We start from the raw sequence: 24,032 nt of genomic DNA, 5'->3' as shown, positions 1-24,032 counted from the left end.
CTAGGAGAGGTGCTCCAGCCCTCTAATCGTCTTGGTAGCCCTCCACTGGACTCTCTCCAGGAGTGCCATGTCTCTCTTGTACTGGGGAGCCCAGAACTGGACACAGTACTCCAGGTGAGGCCTCCCCAGGGCGGAGGAGAGGGGCAGGATCACCTCCCTCCACCTGCTGGCAACACTCTGCCTAATGCACCCCGGGAGACCATTGGCCTTCTTGGCCACAAGGGCACACTGCTGGCTCATGCTTAACTTGTTGTCCACCAGCACTCCCAGATCCTTCTCGGCAGAGCTACTTTCCAACAGGTCTACCCCAGCCTGTACTGGTGCATGGGATTATTTCTGCCTAGGTGCAGGACTCTCCACTTGCCTTTGTTGAATTTCATGAGGTTCCTCTCGGCCCAGCTCTCCAGCCTGTTGAGGTCCCTCTGAATGGCAGCTCAGCCCTCTGGGGTATCAGCCAGTCCTCCCAGTTTAGTATCCTCAGCAAACTTGCTGAGGGTGCACTCTGTCCCTTCCTCCAGGTCATGGATGAATACATTGAACAAGACTGGAGCCAGGACTGACCCCTGGGGGACACCACTAGCCACAGGCCTCCAACTTGACTCTGCGCCATTCACCACAACCCTCTGAGCTCAGCCATCCAGCCAGTTCTCAAGCCACCTCACTGTCCACTCGTCTAGCCCACACTTCCTGAGCTTACCTAGGAGGCTGTGATGGGAGACAGTGTCCAAAGCCTTGCTGAAGTCCAGGTAGACAACATGCACTGCTCTGCCCTCATCTACCCAGCCAGTCGTTCCGTCATAGAAGGCTATCAGATTGGTCAAGCATGATTTCCCTTTGGTGAATCCATGCTGACTACTCCTGATCACCTTCTTGTCCTCCAGATGCTTAGTGATGACCTTCAGGAGGAGCTGTTCCATCACCTTTCCAGGGATGGAGGGGAGGCTGACAGGCCTGTAGTTTCCTGGCTCCTCCTCCTTGCCCTTTTTGAAGACTGGCGTGACATTGGCTTTCTTCTAGTCCTCAGGCACCTAATTCAATCTTGCACAGCTGGTACCAGTCTTCTATGGTGCAGCATTTTTCTCATGGACTCACAGAACATAATGGTTGAGGTTGGAACCTCTGGAAATCATCGAGTCCAACCACCCTGCACAAGGAGGGTCACCTAGAGCATATTACCCAGAATTGTGTCCAGACAACTTCTGAATTTCTCCAGGGAAGGAGATTCCACATCTCTGGGCAACCTGTTCCAGTGCTCAGGCACTCAGAGCAGGATAGTACTATGTGCCCTCACAGTCAAGAAGTTTTTCCTCATGTTTAGACAGAACTTCCTGTGTTTCAGTTCGTGCCCATTGCCTCTCGACCTATCGCTGGGCACCACGAAGAGTCTGTCCCCATCCTCTTGACACCTTCCCTTCAGATACTTCTACACATGGAAGAGATTTCCCCCCCAACTCCCCCAGGTTTCTCTTCTCCAGGCTGAAGAATCTCAGCTTTCTCAGCCTTTCCTCATACAAGAGAAAAGCCCCCCAGCCTGTCCTGGTGCATGAGGCTTATCCATCCCCAGGAGCAGGCCTTTGTTGAATTTCATGAGGTTCCTCTCGGCCCAGCCTCCAGCCTGTCCAGGTCCTTCTGAATGGCAGCTCAGCCCTCTGGGGTATCAGCCAGTCCTCCCAGTTTAGTATCCTCAGCAAACTTGCTGAGGGTGCACTCTGTCCCTTCCTCCAGGTCATGGATGAATACATTGAACAAGACTGGAGCCAGGACTGACCCCTGGGGGACACCACTAGCCACAGGCCTCCAACTAGACTCTGTGCTATTGAGCACAGCCCTCTGAGCTTGCCTAGGAGGATGTGATGGGAGACAGTGTCAAAAGCCTTGCTGAAGGTCCAGGGAGACAACATCCACTGCTCTGCCCTCATCTACCCAGCCAGTTGTCCCATCCTAGAAAGCTATCAGATTGGTCAAGCATGATTTCCCTTTGGTGAATCCATGCTGACTACTCCTGATCACCTTCTTGTCCTCCAGATGCTTAGTGATGACCTCCAGGAGGAGCCTTTTCTTCACCTTTGCAGGGATGGAGGGGAGGCTGACAGGCCTGTAGTTCCCCAGGTCCTCCTTGCTCTTTTTGAAGGCTGGAATGACATCGGCTTTCTTCTAGTCCTCAGGCACCTCTCCAAGGTGCCTCCTCACCTGAGTTTACGCTGTATCCTCTTAAATGCCTTTTGGTTTCCAGGGGAGGCCCACAGTCTTGTGAGAGCTAGAGGTTTCTAACCACTTGGGTAATAAGAAACCAATGACCTATGATGAAGAGTCAAAACGTGAAAGCCTATCTAGAACAGACTATCAGTCTTTTCTAATCCCTAAAGGGAGCAGCACTGGTGAAAAGCAAAACGTTAACTTTGCTGCTCAGGGCCAGACTGTAAGTAAGCTCCTGCACACTCGGGCAAAAAGATTTTGGGGATGTCTTCACTAAAACCTGAAGCCTCCTGTGACAGTTGACACCAAGACAGAGCTATTCAACAGTTTCTGCAGCTGCACCCAAATAGCTTGATGCCACAGATAAGTAAAGGCAACAAAGCATCTCAGCTGCTCAGTTCTGTCCCTTTTCTACTAATTCTGGTACTAGGTAAATTACTCCCACTCATCAAGATATATATGAGCCTCTCCTTGACACAACCACAGCTATCAGTATGATTATTATTCAGTACTGGTATACCTAAACATATAGACTCTAGCATGAACAAAGACAAAGTTGGACAGGTTTAGACTTCTTGCGGCTTTCAGGCCATTATCACAGTTCTGTGCCAGGATCTTAATGAGATCAGTACAGTTCTTGGACCTAATTTAGGACAGCAAACCTAGGAAGGTCTACTGATGGAATCATGTGGTAAGGTTTTCGGATGTTGAGGTTGCTTCTGCAAAAAGCCCATTCTAATTTGCCCAGATTTTCCAAATAATTCACCCTGAAGGCCAGTGTTGTCAAAGGATCGACTGAGAAAGCCCGACACAGATGCACCTAGCTGAAAGCTATTACTCTGCAAAATGGTATATTCCATTCATAGAAAGAGTCCAGACATGAAGTAATAACCTAAAGATGCACTTGTCACCTTGCTAGAAAACCATTCAAGTTCCTTAAATAGTCATGATCTATAAGAAGAGAATTATCATAAAAGACTGAAGCCTGATCATAGTCTGTTATCTGCACATTTCTATTCCTACTTCAAAAAAATTCAAATCATTAAAGATGTACACTGGGCCTAAATCAGATTCCTATTAGTTTTTTTTCCCCCCAAGGAAAAAAAGCTTTAATTTGATGATATTTCTGTTGATGATACTTTGAGATCTGTTTGTCAGCTATTCCTAATCAATTTGTATTTAGCTCATGCTATAGTGTTTAATTAAAATGTTGTAAAATACCTGCTCTTTTGTCAGACATTTGAAATGTCAGACTGTTACAAAGTTAGTTTTCTTAAACTTGTAAAATATCTAGTCAACCAGGTAAGATTAATCTTGTTAATAAACATGTTTATTAACACTCAGGCTGCCACCTTTTAATTTAGGCTTTCCCCTTGAATCAACTTTTATCTTTTTTTTTTTTAAAAAAACTACCAGCAAGACAAAAGGAGACTTCCAGTGCACTCTTTATACTCTGAATCCAGCCAGCAGAACAGGAGCAAATGGCAGAATGGAAGCTAGACAAAGAACAATGTAAGTCATGGGAGAGGTCTTTTGGTTTTCTTCAGTAGTAGTCATAAAAGCCTGGAACAAGTTAACAATGGTAAATTTTCTTCTGTATCACAGATAAAAAAAGCAAAGGGGCTGCGGCACATTACCAAATCAAGGGGTGACTATGAGCCACCACTATGCTGTGGTAGTAGAACAGGTCAATGGGGTCCCAGGTGGCATGGGATGAAGCATTATCCAGCACAGACAAGAAAGGATGAATGCCACTGAATCAGGCCCTAGTAAGGCCTCACCTGGAATATGTTCAGCAGGTCTAATAATCTACTTTCAAGAAAAAGAAATTCAAAACAAGTGCAAAGAGGAGCTGCTAGGACAGATGACTAGAGCAAACAGCAAGCTGATCTCAAGAGACTTTGACTATCAAAATACTTCTTGAAAAGACAGACTTGCTGTTAACTCAGAATAAGAATAAATAACAGGGAAAGAGAAAGGTTAATTAAGCTTATTTAACAGGAAATATTAGTACAAAAACAAGTTAACATAAATTGACTGTAAATAGAGTTAGTCTGCCAATACAAATTTCTAACCTTCATTAGAAGAAAGATTCTCTTGAGCATTTAATTAACCCCTACCTTAATTTTAAAAGCATCTCTAAACTTAGAAGCAACCTGCAGCAGCAGGAAGCTCAACTCAGAACTCCTTTCTGAAGTTCCTTTGAGATCATTTTTCTGTTATATGAATTTCTAAACTAAACATTTTCTTCAGATCTCTACTGTGTGCATAACACTTATGCATAACAAGCAAAATAATAGCCTCTCTCACGTGCTTAGAATATTTAAAATCGTTAACATGAGGAGCTATTTTGGTTCCTAGTCATTAGCTAGACAGAAAGATTTCAAAAGTAAATGCATTCAAGCTTTTTAAGTATTACAAAATCTGTGTTCTCAACAAAGTCTTTTCCTTTCAGCAAAGCATGTCTTCTGTATCACTGACCATAGTACAAGGGCTAGATGTTTATTTTATAAATGCACTTTAGGTGCTGCAAAACAACACTACTCCCATTCTCAGCCTAGCTGTGACATCTGCAGCCTGTGTTGCTGCTCATATTTTGGCACATTAAGGGAGGATCAGTAAAGGTAGCTCTGACCCATCAACAGAACTGTGAGGTCCAAACTATGATATCAGAACAAACTGGATGTGAATGCTTTGAAAGGCCCAGCTGGTTCACTTCTGGGCTCTGACCCAGGTTTGCAGAGCACCTTTCTCTGTATTTGTGTCCACAAAAGAAGCCAGAAGTTGTTGATGCAGAAGAGCCCTTCATATGTGGTTCATAGAACATCTACATCTAGATCTCATTCCCTGCAAGACCTGTCCACATAGTGAAGACAGACACAACTGTGGCATAAGCATGTCCACATCATCTCCCAAGATCCCAAGCTCAGCATGCAGGTGCTAAGCACTGTTCAGGAAGGGTCCCTCCCAGGACTGGCCAGACTACCCTCCACTGTAATAACACATCATTAATAACACAGCAGCATTCAAGAGTGTTACTGAAATACTTCATGAAGAGATTCCCTGCTCCGTTACAACCATTTATGGCTCATCTCTGATGAAAATTGCTATTCCAGCCCCCAAAAGGTGAAATGGGAGCTTGACCTGGGCGTTTCTGAAGTGACCACAGCGTGTGTAAGGCAGGAGCACAAGCAGCAACCCTTCTTTGGGCTCTGGCTCCACTCTTCTAGGCTGATGAGGCTAGATCCAAGCTAGACTCAGCTGATACGATGTCAGCCCTTTTAACACACACACACAGAAACACACTAGCTTTCTTTGCGCTTTTATCCAAACTACAAGTACATCACAGAGATCTGCGCCCACCCTGGAGCGTTCCTTACGCATGGCTAAAAAAAAAACAGACAGGCAGATGGGGCTAGGGAGAAGTCTCTTTCAAGTAAAGTTCATGCTGACAGGTCACTGTTATCAAATCTCTCCTGGTCATATACCTCTGCCACCACCTTTCTTCCTGCAAACCAGCGCCCATTCAGAGCCTGAATGGCTTTGTGAGTCTCAGAGGCCATGGAGAACTCCACAAAGATCTTGACAATGATCTCAGCATCCTCTTCTTCTCCCTGCTTCTCCTGGTAGATGATGACCCTGTTCACAGCCCCAAACTTGCCACACTCTTCTGTCACTTCTCCCTCTAGGTCATCATCAATGTCCTTTGGATCCACCATGTTGCGCAGCACCATCACAGTTGACTGCAGAGAGCAAGGACAAAACAAGTGAATTAAAATCCCTATGAGACACTGAAGTTCAATCTGCAAAGCCACAATAGATGATGCAGCAGGCCTGAGCAGAGCAGGACATTCCAGTGCTGTGTCATTGCAAGCATATTACACGAAGTCAATAATGTCACAAATTCTCAGAGATAAATTAGTTAATGAATGAGAACTGTTCACGCTCCTGATGCCTTGGGAGAAATTGACTGCTGTGCTGTGGCTGGCCTCAGTTAGAAAAGCTGTGTTCCACCTCTTTTTTTTTTTTTTTTTTAAAAAAAGATTCATTACTGAAGCACAAGTGACATGAAGACCTCTCTAATTTTTTTTGTGCTGTTGCTATCCAGTTATTTTTTGCTTCGTTACCTTCAACAACATTGTTATATATTTTGGTGAACATTGTTTTATATCTCTGCGTACACTGGCAGCTTTAACCAACTCTTTTACACCTCTGACAATTAACAGTTGACCAGATACTATCATTAAAGTAGATAGATAAATACAAGTCCGTTTCTTTGTATGTTCTCGTGCATTACGCCCAGATATTCCACATCCCCTCCCCACATCTCTGGCTCTGCCCAGTATCACAGCCTAGTCATCACTGCAGCTCAGGTTCAGTATAATTAAAAATACTTGTTCCAGTTCTTAGGCACACATGCCTGCATAAGTGCCTCTATGGGCCTACGGAAAGAGCAGTATAACCAGAAGGGTATTTGTAGGTTGAGAATGCCAAATAGCTTTCAGAATGGTGTAGTTTTAAGACTCCTTTTGTTGACAGCGCTGAACTTTTTTTCATGCAAGTATACCAAATGAATTGGATTCTTTGAGAAAGGCACTCGCAGCAGAGGAAAAGTTAGCAGCAAAGTCAAAATCTCGAAGATGTGTCTGTAATGCTGTTTTCCCTCTGAAAGCAAAGGGGAACATTCACTAACTCATTCATCCTCTCTTATGACGTGCATGTCAGCATTATCCCTACTGTGCAAACAGAGAGGGAGAGAGAAGACAAATGGTCCATTCAGTGTCAGAGCTCAGGAAATCTGTGTATCAAGGAAGACCCTGAATCACGCACAGGGACAAATCTCTGGCCATGCTTGTACAAGAAGCCTGATGAAATCATCAATAAGGCCCCTTCCAGACCTAAAAATCTATGAATCTACATTCAGTCCATTGTCCTGGATTTTCTCATCATTCATTCTTGTCCTCTTCCTCTTTGCATCTTCTGTGACGTTTTTTTGTCAGCCCTTCAGAGTTTCACCCTACCATAAGAGGTTGCGGGGAAAAGGTGGACTTAACACTGTGTCAGAGGCAATCTATTTCCAAATGTGTCAGTCTTGCTTCTTTAATTTTAAGCCAAAACAAACCAAGATGGCCTTTCAATTACGCTGAGTAAACAGATGGCTTAATCAGAAAGCCCTACTAGCCAGGCTTTTTCTGACCTAGTAACTGGACAGCACCCCTGAAGAAACTCAAGAGAAGTAGTTCCCAAAGGCAGAGTAAGAAAGAACCATCACAAGCAGCACATGAGCAGGTAGTCTTTGTACTCCCACATCAGCTCTGTGGGGCACCTAAGGTACTTGCTGCTGGAAGCTGGTGCCATGAACTGCTGAGTTATTAAGATGGACCTAACCTAGGTCTCTCATCTGATGACAGCTGGAACCAGCTCAGGACAGTCAAATTACACTCACCTCCTGTTTACGAAGCAACTTCTGCATCACCATATGACGGGCACTGCTGCCAGATATGCTCATGTGTTCCTGTTCACTCAACATCTCTGGTCTCTCTGACTCCTGGAACACTTCCTCCTCCTCCTTCTCCTTTTTGACTTCCATCAGGCCCAACGTTGGGGGACTAGCTAGGATAGGATTCACAACTCCCACTTGTGGGATAGTGACTGGAATGGGAGGTCGAGCAGGGGTTACACCTGTAAGAGAACAGACCCTGTAGCATAAAGAAAAGAACCAACGTTCTGCAACCTTTGGACAGACGCTAGCCAGTGAAGAAGAGGATCCCAGAATCTGCACCAAGAATAGCCAGGGAGGCTTAAGTAGCAACTTGGTCAGCACACAGGGCACATGCACCCAAAACACGTATCACGTATTTGCCCAGAAGGGAGACAGCAGAGTGCAGGATTCTGCATGGAGTAGTAACTATCCACATCTTCACTCAGGCTGCCGTTAATTTCTGCTGGGAAGTTCAAGTCCCCCATCATATCTATTATATACCAAAATAAACTCCTGCTATGCTGCACAAATGAAAAAATAAAAAGTTCTTGACAAGGTAGGGCAGGGAGGGGAATTTCAGCTTCAAGTCCTTCTTAGCTGTGACACCAGCTGTATAGAATTGTGCTTTTAACAATTATACAAGTGATGAAATGAAGAGTAAACATACCTGTAATGACTCCTGGTGCCTGTGCTGCCATTACAGCCTGTGGCAACGCCCCTAACGGCTGGGCCAGAGTCAGTGCTGGAGATACCAGCCCAGGAGTTGCCAAAGTGCCAAGAACTGCAGCTCCTGCCACTGCCTCCTGCAAGAAACAAACAAACACACACCACAGATAGTTAATTCTGTATCAAAAAGTTGTGCTATGTCAGCCCTTTTCTCTTCACATTTAAGGAAGTACCAAATATGCAGGTCCTAGGGATAACAGACCAGACATCAAGCCCTGGAAGAAAAATGTTTTCTCATATCTCAAATTTCACCCATCCTGACAAGCTGTTAAGGACACTACTGAATGAAAGACAGCAAAGTATTCAATACATTGTTTGTAAGATGCAGGCAGTTGCAGAGCAGGAGGAATCTCTACTTGTTTCAACCTACTTAAGACTCTAGAGGGCCTTAAGAGCTTTTCAAACTGCTTCAAAATAGTCCAGACAGGCATTGTTGAATAGCTCATCCACTACACAAAGCTTTTTACTAATGCTAAGGAATGCTAATCCATTTAAACAGATTGATGCGAGCTCTCATCCACCCCTTTTGACAACAGCATCAGGGCTCTGGGGCTGGGCAACAAACCAGTTAGGGAATTCTTCCAGCTTAAGTTTTTCTTAAGGGTTAGCCATCTGCCAGATCACTTGTCTGATTCAAAGAATAGCGTGGCCAAAAACGTGAATGCAAGCGCAAGGGACAGGGCAAGGGAGAGCACAACATTGCTATTTTCAAAAGCTACACGCTTTTAGATCAGTTAAAAACTAGAGAACAAAAGGACTGATTTTAACCTTTGAGGTGCAGGCAGCAACACAGAACACCGACGCTGGCCTTTGTGATCATAGCAACTGCAGACAATTATCACCTCAGCGAGTTTATGAGTGAGACGAACACATGGCTAAGTTTTGCCACCACCATTTTCTATTGGGAAGGCCTTTCTGAACTTCATCCCTTTTGATGGCTGAACATTTTTTTCCAATTTCCACCCTTGATAATTAAGACATTTTATAGCCATTTCATGTTGTCCACATTGTCTGAACCTCTTCTCCCATCCTGTTATCTACTTGCCTCCATACGGACTGTACTCAAGCAAAAATCTGATGCCCTTTTCAGCCTTTATTCTACGGTTGTGGTAAGCCAAGTTTTTCTAGTTTCTTCCTGTATATCCGATTTTCCATTTTCTTTATCAGTGCAGTCCTTCTCTAAAAATCTAAATAAGTCTCTTAACTCTAGATAGCCAAAATGCAAATAACACTCCAGATGAAGACCTTGTTAAAATGATAACACTTCAGTAAAACTACTGAAAATAGTTTTCTTAATATATCTTAGAATCCCAACTTTTTTGCTGTTTTAACAGCACATTATACTCATGATTTAATTACCCAGATCCTCCTCTTATTTGCATGGGCCTCCTAAGCTCCCACCTTAGAGCAAAAATTCTTGAGTTTTGGTCATTAAATGCAGTATCTTGTACTCGACTAATAAATGCCACATATATTCTTATTCCAGTCCTCAAGATCACTCCTCCTTTCTGATATTCCAATTCTCCTATGTATTAATAACACAGCTCAGCCCTGTGTTACTGGCAAATTTCATTAGAACTCTTCTCCTACTGTCACTCCAGTCTTCAAGGGGGACCCAGAGAACTACAGGCCTGTCAGCCTCACCTCCGTCTTCATCTTAAGATTCATTGCAATAGCTTTGGTCTTGTCTAACAGCTTTTCATATGGGCGTCTACCAAATAATGTTCTGAGCTAGGGGTAGGATATGCAGAACACTTTTTTCCTAATAAAGTATAACAGTAGGACTTACCAAAGAAAGTTATCTCTTAGCAGGATGTTTCCCTAGCACACTCAAATATAATCCATATCTGTTTCTATTTAAACCTCTGTCCTTCCTTTAAAGCTTTTTTTCAGTCTTTCCCTACCATTAGGGTTAGGCTGAAAAGTCTGTAGATATCAGTTTTTCATATTATATGAACACAAGTATCATGTTTACTATTCTCCAGTCATACGGCAATAGTCCTGACTTGACAGAATTAAGAAAACAAACAAAACCAATAAAACTATTAAATATACAACTACACGTGACAAACTGAGCTGTACTCCTATCTAAAATACAGCAATTCCATGTGCTTCATTAGTCAGGCTGCCTTTCACTTCTATGGAAGAGTGAGGAAAAATACTTGTGTAAGCATCCAGTGCTGTACCTAGACTCTCTCTGTGATCTTGAGTTCACCTTTCTCTAGCTGCCCCACCTTTTACTCAAAGGGCTAGAGAAACTCTTCCTAATAGCTCTAGCTTCTTAACTTCTGTTGCAAGGCTGACTTTTGTATTATGGCTGTCAAGACATAGCTATCTTTGCTATTCAGGACCTGTCTCTACTCATATTAAGAGTGGAGACACTTCCTGCTTCCTTGGTCAGCATGCTAATTTCAGACAAAGTTGCATCCAACTTAGAGCTTCCCTCTGACGTTCATGAATTCTTCAGTCCAGCTGAGTTTACTGATTAGCTTCTTTAATTTCACAAATCTACTCCTTTGAAACCACAAAGCCCTTAAAATGTACACAGATATGGTCGGTATTTAATTTAAACTATTCATACAAGAATAGTGAATACAAGAACTACACTGGAAGCATAAACCAGAGATGATATATTCTGTAATTGCTCTAATTCTTACTCTTTTTGCTAGTTATCTATGACTGGCCACATGGCAAATCAGACAGACATCGGAAAGATTGATGAGATACATATCTTGCCCAAGTAAAGGGAACGTGACTGATGAGTATCTCTAAGGTCCTGCAGAACCTCTGTTTCTAGGATTCTACATCCAGAATTTAAAGTTTCCCCTGCAGTAACAAATCTTGCAGTATATTACAGAAACACTAAAATTTATCCATGCTTGTAACAGGTCTCTACTTAAGTGAGGGGTTAACAGTTCTTCCCTAAAGTCATTTTGACTCCTATAACTCTTTTAAAGGAGGAAGTTGCAGCATGCCTAGTCAACTGCAGAGGTTTCTAGACTATAGTGCACTTTGACATGCAAACCACTTCAGTTCCACACAATGGCAGCCCCTCCCATTTCTACCTTTACCTTGTGATTCAGAGAAGTATTTTCATGAATAGCTCTGTTCATAAAATTATCACCAGTCAGCTGATTAGCAGCCTATCGGCTGTATACTTCAGCAGCTTTTTGCTCCAAGAACCCAACAGTCATGGAACCCTCATTTCTTGCTTGGGCTGTGGGGGCATATGGAGAGGCCCTGGTTCCTTCCAAGGCAAGGAAAATGGGCATAGATATGGGGGCTTACTTTCAACGGCAAATCTCCTCCATGAGTGCCTATTGATCATAGCCAGGAGCTTCTGTTACTTCTGACCACTTACGGTAGTCTCTGAGCAAACTACATTTGAGAACCCCTACACTCCTGCATCACTATTCAGTTCTGCTCAATCACTTCATTACCTGTTTTCTATGCAGCCTAAAGCCATAAGAGCTGCCTTTCACCTTACCACAGGCAGAGTCTTTTCAACAATATTACTCAGGTGACTATTATTGCCCTCATTACTACCTGCCCATCACATAATTTCTGGCATTCTTTTAGTTGCTACTATAACCTTTTACATATTTTTTTTGTATGTCTGTCCAGACAAGGAGTCTTCCCTCAACCTTCCTCGCCCATTTCTTTATTTCAAGTTCCAATCAGACTCTATTCCAAAAGGCTGACGTATCAGATCCTCACAAGTGTCCTAGGCAAGCCTCTACATGTGAAGTCCTGGGAACACAGCTTTCATTAAAACTAGTGAATACATGGCTAGAAGAGCTTGCACTCTTGATTCTAATAGGACCACAATAACCATCCATTTTGTAGAATGATACCAGCCTGTGCCTTACCTGTGCTGTGATTTTTGCTGTAGCAGCTGCTGCAGCAACAGCTGCAGCTGGAGGTAATCCTCCTGGGGTAGCAGGTGTCAGGAGAGGCATTGGAGGAGTGACAGCTTTACCAACTCGGAGATATTGACCCCCAAGGTCAAAGAGGTTCATAGAAGAAACAGCATCTTGAGAAGACTGTGCTTTCTCATACTCTGCAATGAGAAAGGGGAATGCTTACAAATAACCCTTTTTTACTTGGAAACTCAACCACTCTCTCACTAGACAATTTAGATGCTCCAGTGAGAAGTCCCTCACTTCTTAGTTCACTCATCTTACCCCTCTGATTACACAACCATCGTTAAGAATAGTAAACACAGTAAGATCTCCAAACTAATTAGGTTTCTATGTTCAGGCACAGATCCCCCTCCAAATTTATTCCTATTCCATAGTTTAAAGTAATTCTTCCACTGGAGTAAAAAGGATGAAGATGATCCCAATGACATTCCCTACCCCACAACAAATATCATAGTCATTTTACCAATGAAACCATAGCCTTTGTGTTTTCCTGTGGTAGGATCCCTTGCTAGGGTGCAGGATTTAATCTTTCCAAAGGCCTCAAACACACTCTTGATGTCATCATCTGAAAGATCCTGATGAACAGATGCCACATAGATGCGGTTAAAAGCCCTTGCCTCTTCTGCTAGCTGGTCTATAATTGGTTGTGCCTGGCCTATATTACTCGGTCTTCCAACCTGCAGAGAACACAGCAAACAAACAGTCCAGTAAGCGTTGAAGTAAGATGCTGAACAGCAGCCTCACAACTTGCCAAGGCATACAGAAGGCAAGAACTCAAGACAGCTGCTTGACTGCCTGTTCAACCCATATAGCCCATCATAACGTCACAAGTAGTAAAAGGGCAACAGTTAACTCTTAGTACTGGGATACAGCCTGCTCTACAGGAGACTCCAGAAAGTCTCAGAGCCTAGACAGACCCCCCTTTTCTTCTCCCCATTTTTTCTAAGCAAGCACTTATCTCCCCTCACCTACCAGAGACCAGCTTCCAGAAAGTGAGATCAATACTGGAAGCAAGACACAATGCTTCTATACCCTTCTTTTGAAGGCTCCTAAAAACCACTTAGAAATGGACACTGCAGATATGCAGAACATAATCAGAGATATAAATGCAAGATATAAAACACTGTACTTGCAGAAAATGCTAAAGTTTCCCCCAAAGTTCCACCTTTGGACAGTAATCTCTTTCTTACTGCCTAGAAAAACACAGCTGCTGAAGTCATTTGTTTCTTTCAGTTTGTCCTGAACATCTCCTTTTTGTCTGGCAAGGGTGAGCCATTACCTGAAGTCCCTTATACATCAACAGGCACAACAAAAGCCAGATGCGACTTATCTATCATCCACAAAGGCATAACATACTAAGAAGGCAAAAAATACCAAATGCCTTTGTTTTTTCCTCAAGAGACTTCCATTCTTTGTATGGGGGGGAAGAGCCAGCTTACCAGAACAACCTTCTAGATTACATAGGCGCTCGGAAGGTTTCTCCTCACAGATCAAGGGGCCAAGAGCCACCATGTACTTAGTGAGTCAAACATGAAGGTCCATCAGGAAATAGATTTTAGGTTACCTTCCACAATACAGTGCTGTGGGAAGCATTTCTAGCCATGAAAAACTTTATTTGCAGTAAAAAGAAACAAGACGTTTCAAAGCATGCCTGCTACTCACCTTTATATTTCTTCCCCCCAACATGACAGAGTTCATCTGTTCCAAGGCCAGCTGAGCAGCTTCAGGCACCTCATATTCCACAAAGGCAAAACCCTAGGACAGAAGGATACTCTTACTGAATCATAGCAGCCTCAGCTTGTCTCAAACTAGCGCCAGCTAACGCAGCCACAACTTCCCGTGTACCAGATTCCAATTATCGTGGCCTGAGAAAGCTATTCCCTAGAGAAGCTTTTTATTAAAGCAGAAAATGGCAGGCTGAAGCACAGACCCACGACGGCCACCTGCTTCCCGAGTTTCTCATACCCAGAGGCCTAATAGAGAGCCACTGCATATAGGACTGCTAACTGCTCAGCATCTTTCATGCACACCATCCCCATACACATCTGGTTCCCACTGCAGCATCCTGCAAAGCTAAGTAGAGCAGGCAGCCACAGACAAGTCAACGTACTAAAGTATCCTAGGTCTGAACTAGAAAGTAGGCTAAAGGCTCCTTCTTCTCCTGGATATGATCAGGAAAGCCTTAAAGACTGATATGAAAAACCATCACTCAAGCGCTGTTAACCAACCTTGTGTTTCATTGTAACAGAGTCCCAGGACATATCAATGCTTTTTATAGGTCCAAATGGGGCAAAGGCCTGACGAATGGTATCTTCTCCCAGTTCATAGTATATGGAGCCCACATACACACGACACATGATGGCCAGGGCGCGCTGCCTCTGAGCTGCCATCTGTATTGGAAAGAAGAACTGGCTGGTTAGATTAGGGGGTGGCAATGGATGTCAGGACAACTCTTTTCCCTTCCTCCTTCCCTCCCAGGAGCTATGACCCAACAGCAGGTAGCTCCTCACTGGCTGCAGCACAGCCTGGCACACATGTAGTGATAAAGAAGTATTTTCCTGCTCAATGCACAGACTGCTGGAGCGGATAGGCAGTACAGTTCACTCCCAGGGGCACAGTCAATCTCTGATGGGGTCTGCCACCTCAGCAGCCTTAACTCCAATCCCACTGATAAGGTCTAGCCCACCCCAGCATGATCACATCTCCAGCAACACTTGCAGGAGGAGGAAATAACTTCATTCTAAGACAACTTCCCCCTCCAGGCAGCAAAGGCTCCAATTCTAGGTATTATTAGCAACCCCTCCCATTCCCTCCCACAAGGGGCAGCAAGAGATCCAATACCGGGCACCACCTAGTCACTCCCCCCACCCCCATTCTCCCAGGCAGCAAAGGTTCTGGAATTGGTACCTCCTCCCCACTCCCTCAAGCATCACACCACCACCTCCTCCCCTTCCCCCCTCCCCAGGCAGTATAAGATCCAGTACTAGGCACCACTTCTACTGCACAGTTCAAAAGCAAAGCAAAAATCAAATGGTTAAATGAAATTTCTTAGTTAAGTGTGTGGTGCTAGTACTTATCACTGCCTGTTGTTACTAGCTCAGATAGTTGTGCAGCCCCCAATGACTCTGCCCTTATCAATCTTGGTGCAGAGAAGGACTCTGTGTTATTTTCTCCTAAATATCTGAAAACTTGTTTGCAAGACAAACCCAGAAACTTCCTATAGCAGGTATCCCCAAAAGCAGTATCCTTTAATTATTTTTCCCCCATATTGCAATTCTATAGTTGCTGCTACTAATGAACATTCTATCTTCTAGGAAGATACTGCCTTCTAAAAATCACAGGTTTGGCCAGCATGTCTTGGGACCAAGGCAGAAATGAAGTCTCTGTAGAGGCAACTCCCTACGATCAGCAAGACTGAATTACAGTGCATTGGAGATACGCACAGGGCTTCATTCCTGCTCTGTATGGAACAGATGGAACAAACATAAAGCAGTAAGTGCTACAGACTGCTGAATAGTAGGGCAAAAGCAGCATTAAGCTTGATGCCTCTCCCTTTCCCCCAGTACTACAATGCTTAGCACCACAGTATGGAGCTCTGAACAATCACCTCTTCCCCACCACCACTGTTTAAGAGGGTCTCCAATCAAGGCCTTTACAAGAGGCCTACTTTCATAATGCTGGAACAAGCATGAGCACAATGAGATCAGACTTCTGACCTGTCTGGGGATGCTAGAACTCCAATGGTAAAACAGAAGCATTTTATCTGTGACAGTCACAAGAGTGTGGACACAAACTGTACCTGAAGAAATCCTTCTCCTACATAACAAACGTATGCGAGTCTGACATTGACCATAGGAAGAAACTGAAACCGTGAAGGCAACGAGGTTCAACTCCTATTATTCCACGTGGCAGGGGTACTGTAATCAGGAATGGTTCTCACCCCATACTTCTGCTCCTGAAGTGATATTAAACTTGCCTCTTGACTAGGTTTAAATATTTCATACAGTTAAAAAAATCAGCTTGTTTTTGATAGCTCTGCAGTGCTGTGAACTGGGTGGACTATGGCACGTGTACACACAGGCCTGGTGATGTGTTGTCTCCCAGGTTTTCCAACACCTTCCCAGTTTTGGTGCATAAAAGCCAGTAATCAGTAGCCCGCACCCTGTGTAGTGTATCCATTTAAGGTCTCAGAGCCATCACCAATCTAACCCCATGTGTCAGTGAGTTAAGTGCCTCACCCATGGTGCCACAGCCTGTGATACAAATGTAGTACTATACTAGGAGAGCTCTTTGACAAGACACTGCAGCCTTGCACCAGGCAGAGGGATTTCTCAACTTCTGGAGGGTATATATACACAAAGAGGACATTCCTTTCTTTTCAGTTATCAATGCAACAGTAGCAAGAAAGATGGCATTTGTCCTCTCCCATGGAAGCAACCTTCACAGGAGGAAATCCACTCTGCTGCACAGATCCTATCAAAATAGGTGGGGTGGAGTTAGGAGGAATTTGTTACACCTGCAATATATTAGAAATCTGGACCTATAAAAGGCAGAATTGAGCTGAACCATGAGGACTAGTAACTGGAACCAGTAGCATCATGTTGGGGGAATGATGCAATACATACCTGTGAACTAAGCACAGGACTAAGTGTCAAAAAACTCATGAACAGAAATCTCATTGTTTTCATTAGCCACACTCAGCAGTTTAGAGCTGACCCCGGCCCTCTTTTCCACCTATAAAATGGAATTTAAGGTATCTGCCACCTTCATAAAGGCAGCAGCAATGTTTGTATCTATATAACGTTGCTGTTAGTTAAGTGCTCGTGAGGGTTATTTTAAGGACAAGCCAAAATGTTATCTTAGAATGCTGCTTTAAATGAAGGAGGCGATGCAAAAACATCACCACTAGCTTCAATTTTAATACAATGATGCCAGGAAATTGTGCTCATCTTGCTGATGCAACATGGAAAGTCTCGAGCTGTAATACTCGGAGGATTAAGTAGACAAGAGGATTTTTTCTAAAATCACAGGCACTAGGATACCGCAATAGGAAGTTCAGGCTGCACTTCCTTCATGTAGGAATTGATGAATCCTGTCAACAGGAAAAAAAAAACGTTGGACAGAGGTCTGCTCGTAGTTCCTACATTCCTGATGGGCTTTGGGATAAAGCATTTGCTGAGAAAGGGGTATCCTAACTGTACTGAACTGTACCACTACTGAATGATTCAGAGCAGAAACCTGCTTCTCCGTTCTGTCCCACTGGCAGTAGTCACGGACTCCCTATGGAGGGAGGGATGTCTTAGGAGAAGGATTCACAATATTAACTCTGCCATTGAGGCTAATGAGAATTTAAACATTTCCCGTTACATTATCAGTACCTGCTTTTCATTTGTTGCCCAGCTGTGAATGGTAACAGGCTGCCAAAAACAATTTAGCAAAACTGGTGGAGTTAACGCTATCAAGTAAGCATCTAGGTTACTAATTAGAGGTTTCTTGGGCACCAGGGTTCAGAAACCAGCTGTGCCAAATTCATATTGAGATGCATCCTTCTACTCCATTCCAAACTTACATCCCCTGAAAAATTTTATTTTGGCTCCCTTGCTGACATGCAACCTACCGTGGTAGTGTTAAAGGAGGGAAACCAGGTGATTTTAGTTTTAGTGCGTCTTTCATTTTGGATTATAGGCCTCCAGTTGTGTTTTATACCAACCAGATACATTATATTCCAGCAAGATGGGAAAATATTTACAACTGAATCTTTGCATGCAGAGTGGAGCTTTTTGCACTTTTTGCAGGGGCCATTGTCCAACATGTCTAGGAAAAAGGAGGGGATGGATAATCCCAGGTAATCAAACTCTTTGTGATGTCCGATTAGAAATTCAAGCGCTAAAGGAGTGCACTGGTTCTCTGAATAGTCCTGCAGTTCTGTTACTTTCATCCTGCTTTTACTTTACTCGAGACATGCCATATTCACCTAGGCTGGAAACATGCACAGTAAGAACAGTCTTACATCTGGGCTACAAAATGCTCTGCAAGCCTATAGTGCCCCAGTCCTCCCCAGCACCTTAGCTGCCAGGTCTCTGGTGCCGTGAGTTTGCTTTGTAAGAAATTGCCCATTTGTGAGTTACCTTGGCAGTTAGTTTTAGGTCAGGACCTCAGAACTGTAGCATCCCTAGAAATGCAGCTCCCACAATTTCACAGGTGTGTTCAGAATTGTTCGAAATCTAAAGCTTTCTTTGCCAACTGACTCCAGGGCCCCGACTGCCAGTGCCACAGCAGACTGCACCCAGCCCAGGGTCTTCCTCTGGGAAGTTTACACTTTGCCTCTGCTTGTTGTACTTGTCCATAACAGGTGGGTATGTGGGAGGGTTGTGCTGGGTCGAATTAAGAGCATTGTATTACCAACTAAATACTTCCCCACTCTAGGCCCTGACTAAGACAAAGTGCCCAAGAAGAAGTGAATATGTCTATTGACCGATTGTAAAGGTGAGAGAGGATCTCCAAAGCCCATTGTCACTGCTGCCATCTGAAAGACAGTAAAGACAGAGTTCAGTCTGTTGGAGCTGAGCATACACTATGGCTGTTTGTAAAAACTCAAGCAGAGCGGCGGCACAGGGACCCTGCGAGAGAGGCCTCTCCTTCCTTGCCCCTCACTGCCTGGTCCCAAGGACTGTCCAGCGCTGGGACCCTGCAGATTCCAGTCCCACCAGGTCAGGGTGGAGTTGTGCTGCTGCCACTGCCTCAGGAAGCAGGGTCTTCTCCCAGGGGGGACTCAAGGCAATAGTAACCTCTGTAACCACTGTCGTTGATTCACCCCCAGCATTTAAAAAGGAGCCCCTCAACTAGAACAGCCACTCAGAAACACGCACAGCCCTGAAAGGCCAGAGCTGCCTAATGTGGCAAGCACATCCACACTGACACTTCATTGAAAAAATACCCAACACCCCAAAACCATTATTTTGGACTTCTTAACTTTGAGTTAAGGCAGTATTGTGTTCAAAGGGAGGAAGGAAGATTTAAATAGTAGTTTAAGGATTCTCCCAGGACACAGGCATTCCAGCATTAGCAGGAATAGCCAACCGAACTTCTCGGTGAAATTCATGGAGTACAGGGGAGAAGGGGGAAGGCAACGGGGATAACACTGTCAGTCATGCAAGAGACAGGCACCCACTCCTTAAGGGGAAAAGATGGTGAAAGGATACTGTTCCCAGTAACCCTAGACACCATGTAGGCTGAATGTGGAATCCACAGTAGTTTTTTTGGCTTCTGGCTTTTCAAGAAGCATTTGGCCAACCAACAGGAAGGAGATAAAACTTCCCTCCAACAGGAGAGAAATTCTTAGGAAAATTTTCTCTTTAAATGTGTGAAATTTGGGGGCAGTTTACATGAGTCAGAAAAGGGGATTTCTTTAGAGGGCTGAAGACAGCATACTTCAATTTCCCTGTGGAAAGAGAAGTGCAAGTACCTGGCTCCGGGCAGACCTCAGGGCTGTGCTCTGGTTCTAAGTGCAAAAAGAACTCCACCTTGTGGGGGAGAGTAAGAGCAAAAGGAGCATCTCAAGAGAGTCTCTCACCTGCAAGTTGGTGAGCTGCTGTTGCTGGTGGGCGATGGTTTGCTTCACCAGCACACTCTTGATACTCTGCTCCATTGCATACTTCTTTGCCTAGAAGGAAACACAGACTCTGTAGTCACAGGACAATACCACAAAATAGGGAATGACATTTGACTTTATACCACAGTTCCCCAGAACCACACAACTGGCTGCCAATGGTGCTTTCCGGTGCTCCAGCCCTAAGCGCTAAGGCACTGTACATTAGCCAACGGCCAACAGCTTACTAACGTCTTGCTCTGAATCTTGGAGTCGCGAGCCCTGAAATATAGCATAATGCTTGAACAGAGGACTGGATGGATTCAAGTCTGCAGCAGGCGCAATGTTAGGGAAGCAGCATGCACTACACACTTAGCATTTCCCCTCTTCCTCCCTCTGCCCCTTAGATCCCACCATAGCACCTTACCTGCTGGGATGAGGGCAGGACAGATAGCCTCCTTCAAGTCCTTTCCACTCAGAGAACATCTGGACAAAGAAGTTCTACAAAAGGGAAGGGGGCTCCTAATCCCCATGCCCAGTCTCTGGACTGGGCACTCCCCCTCCCCTTCCTTATCACATCTGGCCTATTCTAACTTGGAGGACCCACTTCTTTTGCTCACTAAAATGCTCCAGCTCTCCTCCTCCAGTTCCTGGCCTGTGGACACAAGGCTGATTTGTCTTTTTCATTCAGCCTCTAAAATTTGACAAAGCCTGATCTTCACACCCAATGGTGTTGAAATGGAGGCTCTTTGTCAAGGGAAACCCACATATGTGCCTACTCCCAGGGGAGGGGACAGACACATTCAGCCAACCCCTCAGGCACCTGCTTTCCATGGCTGTACGTGTTTGGGAGGTGCCAGGGAACGGCAGACTCTAAATCGTGGATTTGAGACGTGTGCTTCGGAAACCTGGAAACGGACAAGGGGATTTACATCTGTCAGCTATGGAGCAGCCAGAGGAAACGAGGCCGTTTTGCACTGTGAGCCAAACAACACACACACAAGCAGCTTCAGCATTATGGGAACATTCACACGAAGCCTACCCAGAGCAATACTGTACTTGCCTCACCAGAGTACAGAAGACACCTAGCCCACAGCTCCCACATTCCCTGGTTTTGTTCTCTTCCCCTCTTTTCCCAACTCTGCTCTCCTCTCAGTAAGCCAGGCACCGCTCACTCTCATCAGGAAAGCGAGCCAGAAGTCAGTAGTAACCTCCCCACAGCTGTATAAAACAGGACCAACAACCAGAAATCAGAGCTGGACTGAATTTTTATCTAGATTAAAACAGGTTGGCTCAAAGGGGTTGAAAATACTTGCTGCATGCTAAGGGGTCGCTTTACAATACGAAAAGGGGCACGGGGGAAAAGGTCAAGATGTTTTGCAGTGTGTTCTTGTGTTGGTAGAGCAAAAGATCAGCTGGAGCATATTAGAAACCTAGTCCTTGTGGAGTACATGCTGCTTCTAACAATAACTTTGCAGCAGTCGCATATTGTCTCAGAATCACAATGTGATCTCAAAGTATTTTCTACTTTGATTTTGACTTAACGCCCCACCCAAAACACCCAACAAATTCCCTATCATGTCCCCAAAAAGCAACTACAAGCTCCTAACTATAATAAACATTTGGGCACAAATTTAAAAGAGTGAATCTACACACAGCATGGCCATTATCCCATACATATTCTTGGTGGATGAGTTTCCTTTTACAAGAATAATAATAGAAACTAGTGCTTTTTAAAAAAAAAAAAAGTAGTAGTAGTAAATACACATCAAGTTTACTCACTTTCTGGAGAGCTTCCTGCTGTTCAGGTGTGAGGGGAGGAAGCCCCAGTTTAGCTGCTGTGCTTTGTCCATTTTCCATCTTTATGGACTCCGTACCCTGAGAAAGTAAAAAAATACTTATAAAAAACTGTTCTCACAAAAGCTTCCAGTTTCCTTATTCCCAGAAACCCAGCGCACTTAATGTTAGGATGTCAAAGTTTTCAAAAAAAAGTCTCCCCAAACCTACTAGTAATTCATGAAAACCTGTTCTTTAACATTCTAGCCACTTCCCCTGGGGACGCTATACCATCAATTGTACAAATTGAATAAAATTGAATTGTACATGTTGAATAGCTGGCCTAAGAAGTTCCCTAATCTTCCTCTTTTCAGTGAAAAGAAATAATTCCCAGTTTTCACTCATATCATCTCCATCATACCTCTCAACAGTTAAATTCTCTATTGAATGTCCCTATTTCCTCCTTCCATCTCCTCCTATTATCAGTTTGTTTTTCTTGGTTTTTCAAGTTCTTTTTAAAATCTTCTCTGAGCTTTATAAACTTCACATACTGATCTAAGTACTAGCTCACAAAGAAGCACTTTTCCCTCATACTTGATTTGATGCATATTACCTGCACATGCAAATTCCCACTCCCAGCATCACAATAGGCATAGAAAGAAGCTTCTGGGCCATTGAATCAACTCTTCATTATTTCACAGAAATGTGTGTACCTAACAAACATTGGTCCTCTTTGTGCTTTGGGTATTCTACTGACCTCTTCATTTCATGCTCATGTTTTTCCCCTGAAGTCCCTTCCTGTGATATAATTGGTCAATTCTTCCTACCACGTTAAGTAACAGTAGGTTTCTGAGGTACACATATCAAACTGGTTTTGGTGAAAGCAACTCAGCAGCTTATGTCTTTCTGGTAAGCATCTGCCAACTTCTATCCTCAGGATAGTATTCTTAGGCATCCCAAAAATGCCATCACATAATTGCCAGCCAAAATGGGGTTCATCTTTAAAAAACTATTAACGGATGTCTCAGTTCTCCAGTAATTGTGTAAGCACTCTGTAACAAGAATGCTACAGGAAAAACAAGGAACAGACCCATCCAGATGGCAAAATGAAAACAATTCTCCTGGCTTTGCAACAACAAAGCTGTCACTTAGGAAAGGTATAATACAAAAGTAATTGGTAGTTTAGTGCAAGGAACAGCTAGTACGCCCATTAGTTTGATTCCCAGTCACTGGGAACGAAACACTTGCTTATGGCACTCACAATACTGCCTAACAACTTAGAAGTTTATTGCAGGCAGAAGTGTTTCTGAAAGATCACTCACCACCTCCACCGGAGAAAATTTTAACAGATCTTTCTAATATGAAAATAAGTAATATACTCTCCAAAATGGAGACTGGCAAAAAACTACTTCTTGGATACATCTTAAGCCTCAGAGAGAAAAATGCAGTATTTCAGAAGCAAAAGATTCTGCAGCATGGTTACACAGAAACTGCATTTTTAATTGCATCCTCTTTATCTTGCCACCAGGTGAAGGGCAACACATACTAATAAACAGACAAGCTGCCGCAACTCTCAAGACACAACAGAACTGTCAGATATGCTTAATACTAGCAGAGTGTTTCAGGTAAAAGTACACAGACGTTTCCATGAAGAGAGCCACATGCTGTACATCTCCTCACAAGAGCATAAGCCCAATTCCTGCTTTATGTCTACTGCAGTAACATTCAGTAGAGAAGAGATCAGTCATGCATTTCCTCGAGAATCAAAATCTTGCTGATGGCTCCATTTCTCTCTTACGATATTTTCATATTTGCTCTATATATTGATACATAGAACGTTTGGCTTGTGAGAGGGAAGAAAAGAGTGAAATATAGTTAGAAGATAATTTAACCAGATGAATTCTTTCCATAATAAACACAGATACCACCTAAATATAAATGGAGCTCAAGTCCGTTCACATGGTGGTCTCAATTTAGGGTAATCATTTAGATGTAAAATAAATAAATGTTATAACATAAATTGCCACATTCAATAAGTAAAAGGCAGCACAAAAGACACAGAAGCAGAAACTTCTTACATAGTCTTAGAATATATGTTGGGGGCACAGGCCCAAGAAAACAACCCTTGAGTCCTCCCACTACAAAGGGGCGGGATGCAGGGCACAACAGTCTCCAAATTCAAGGCCTCCTAAACAGTCTACTTTATCTACAGTAATTACAAGATAGATCTGTAAAAGCAGAAGCTTAAATGTGACAACCCTTAAATACTAAGAACATTAAGTACCATGAAGGCTGCAACCCCCAGCTGTATTTGTTGGCCCATTTGCTCCTGTTGCTCATA

At 43.8% G+C, this 24,032-nt stretch overlaps 1 protein-coding gene across 4 annotated transcripts in view; it reads right to left on the bottom strand.

The window, feature by feature from the left end:
* Nucleotides 1-3,623: 3,623 nt before the first annotated feature.
* PUF60 (poly(U) binding splicing factor 60) overlaps nucleotides 3,624-24,032 on the bottom strand; it is a 35,961-nt gene continuing 15,552 nt past the window's right edge. For 2 of the 4 annotated variants that reach the window (XM_068933687.1, XM_068933683.1), the window contains 10 exons: nucleotides 21,698-21,793; nucleotides 19,901-19,990; nucleotides 18,803-18,853; nucleotides 14,556-14,717; nucleotides 13,990-14,082; nucleotides 12,791-13,004; nucleotides 12,274-12,464; nucleotides 8,346-8,481; nucleotides 7,643-7,878; nucleotides 3,624-5,939 (listed from right to left, as the gene is read on the bottom strand). In XM_068933687.1, the coding sequence (XP_068789788.1) occupies nucleotides 5,640-5,939; nucleotides 7,643-7,878; nucleotides 8,346-8,481; nucleotides 12,274-12,464; nucleotides 12,791-13,004; nucleotides 13,990-14,082; nucleotides 14,556-14,717; nucleotides 18,803-18,853; nucleotides 19,901-19,990; nucleotides 21,698-21,793 (1,569 nt within the window). In that variant the 3' untranslated portion in view covers nucleotides 3,624-5,639. The remainder of the gene's footprint in view (nucleotides 5,940-7,642; nucleotides 7,879-8,345; nucleotides 8,482-12,273; nucleotides 12,465-12,790; nucleotides 13,005-13,989; nucleotides 14,083-14,555; nucleotides 14,718-18,802; nucleotides 18,854-19,900; nucleotides 19,991-21,697; nucleotides 21,794-24,032) is intronic. The other 2 variants (XM_068933684.1, XM_068933686.1) reach the window with 1 other exon arrangement.

The sequence above is a fragment of the Struthio camelus genome, chromosome 2, assembly GCF_040807025.1.
Source record: "Struthio camelus isolate bStrCam1 chromosome 2, bStrCam1.hap1, whole genome shotgun sequence".
Taxonomy (NCBI): domain Eukaryota; kingdom Metazoa; phylum Chordata; class Aves; order Struthioniformes; family Struthionidae; genus Struthio; species Struthio camelus.
The sequence above is the reverse complement of the archived record's forward strand: the minus strand, read 5'-3'. Positions and strand labels throughout refer to the sequence as shown.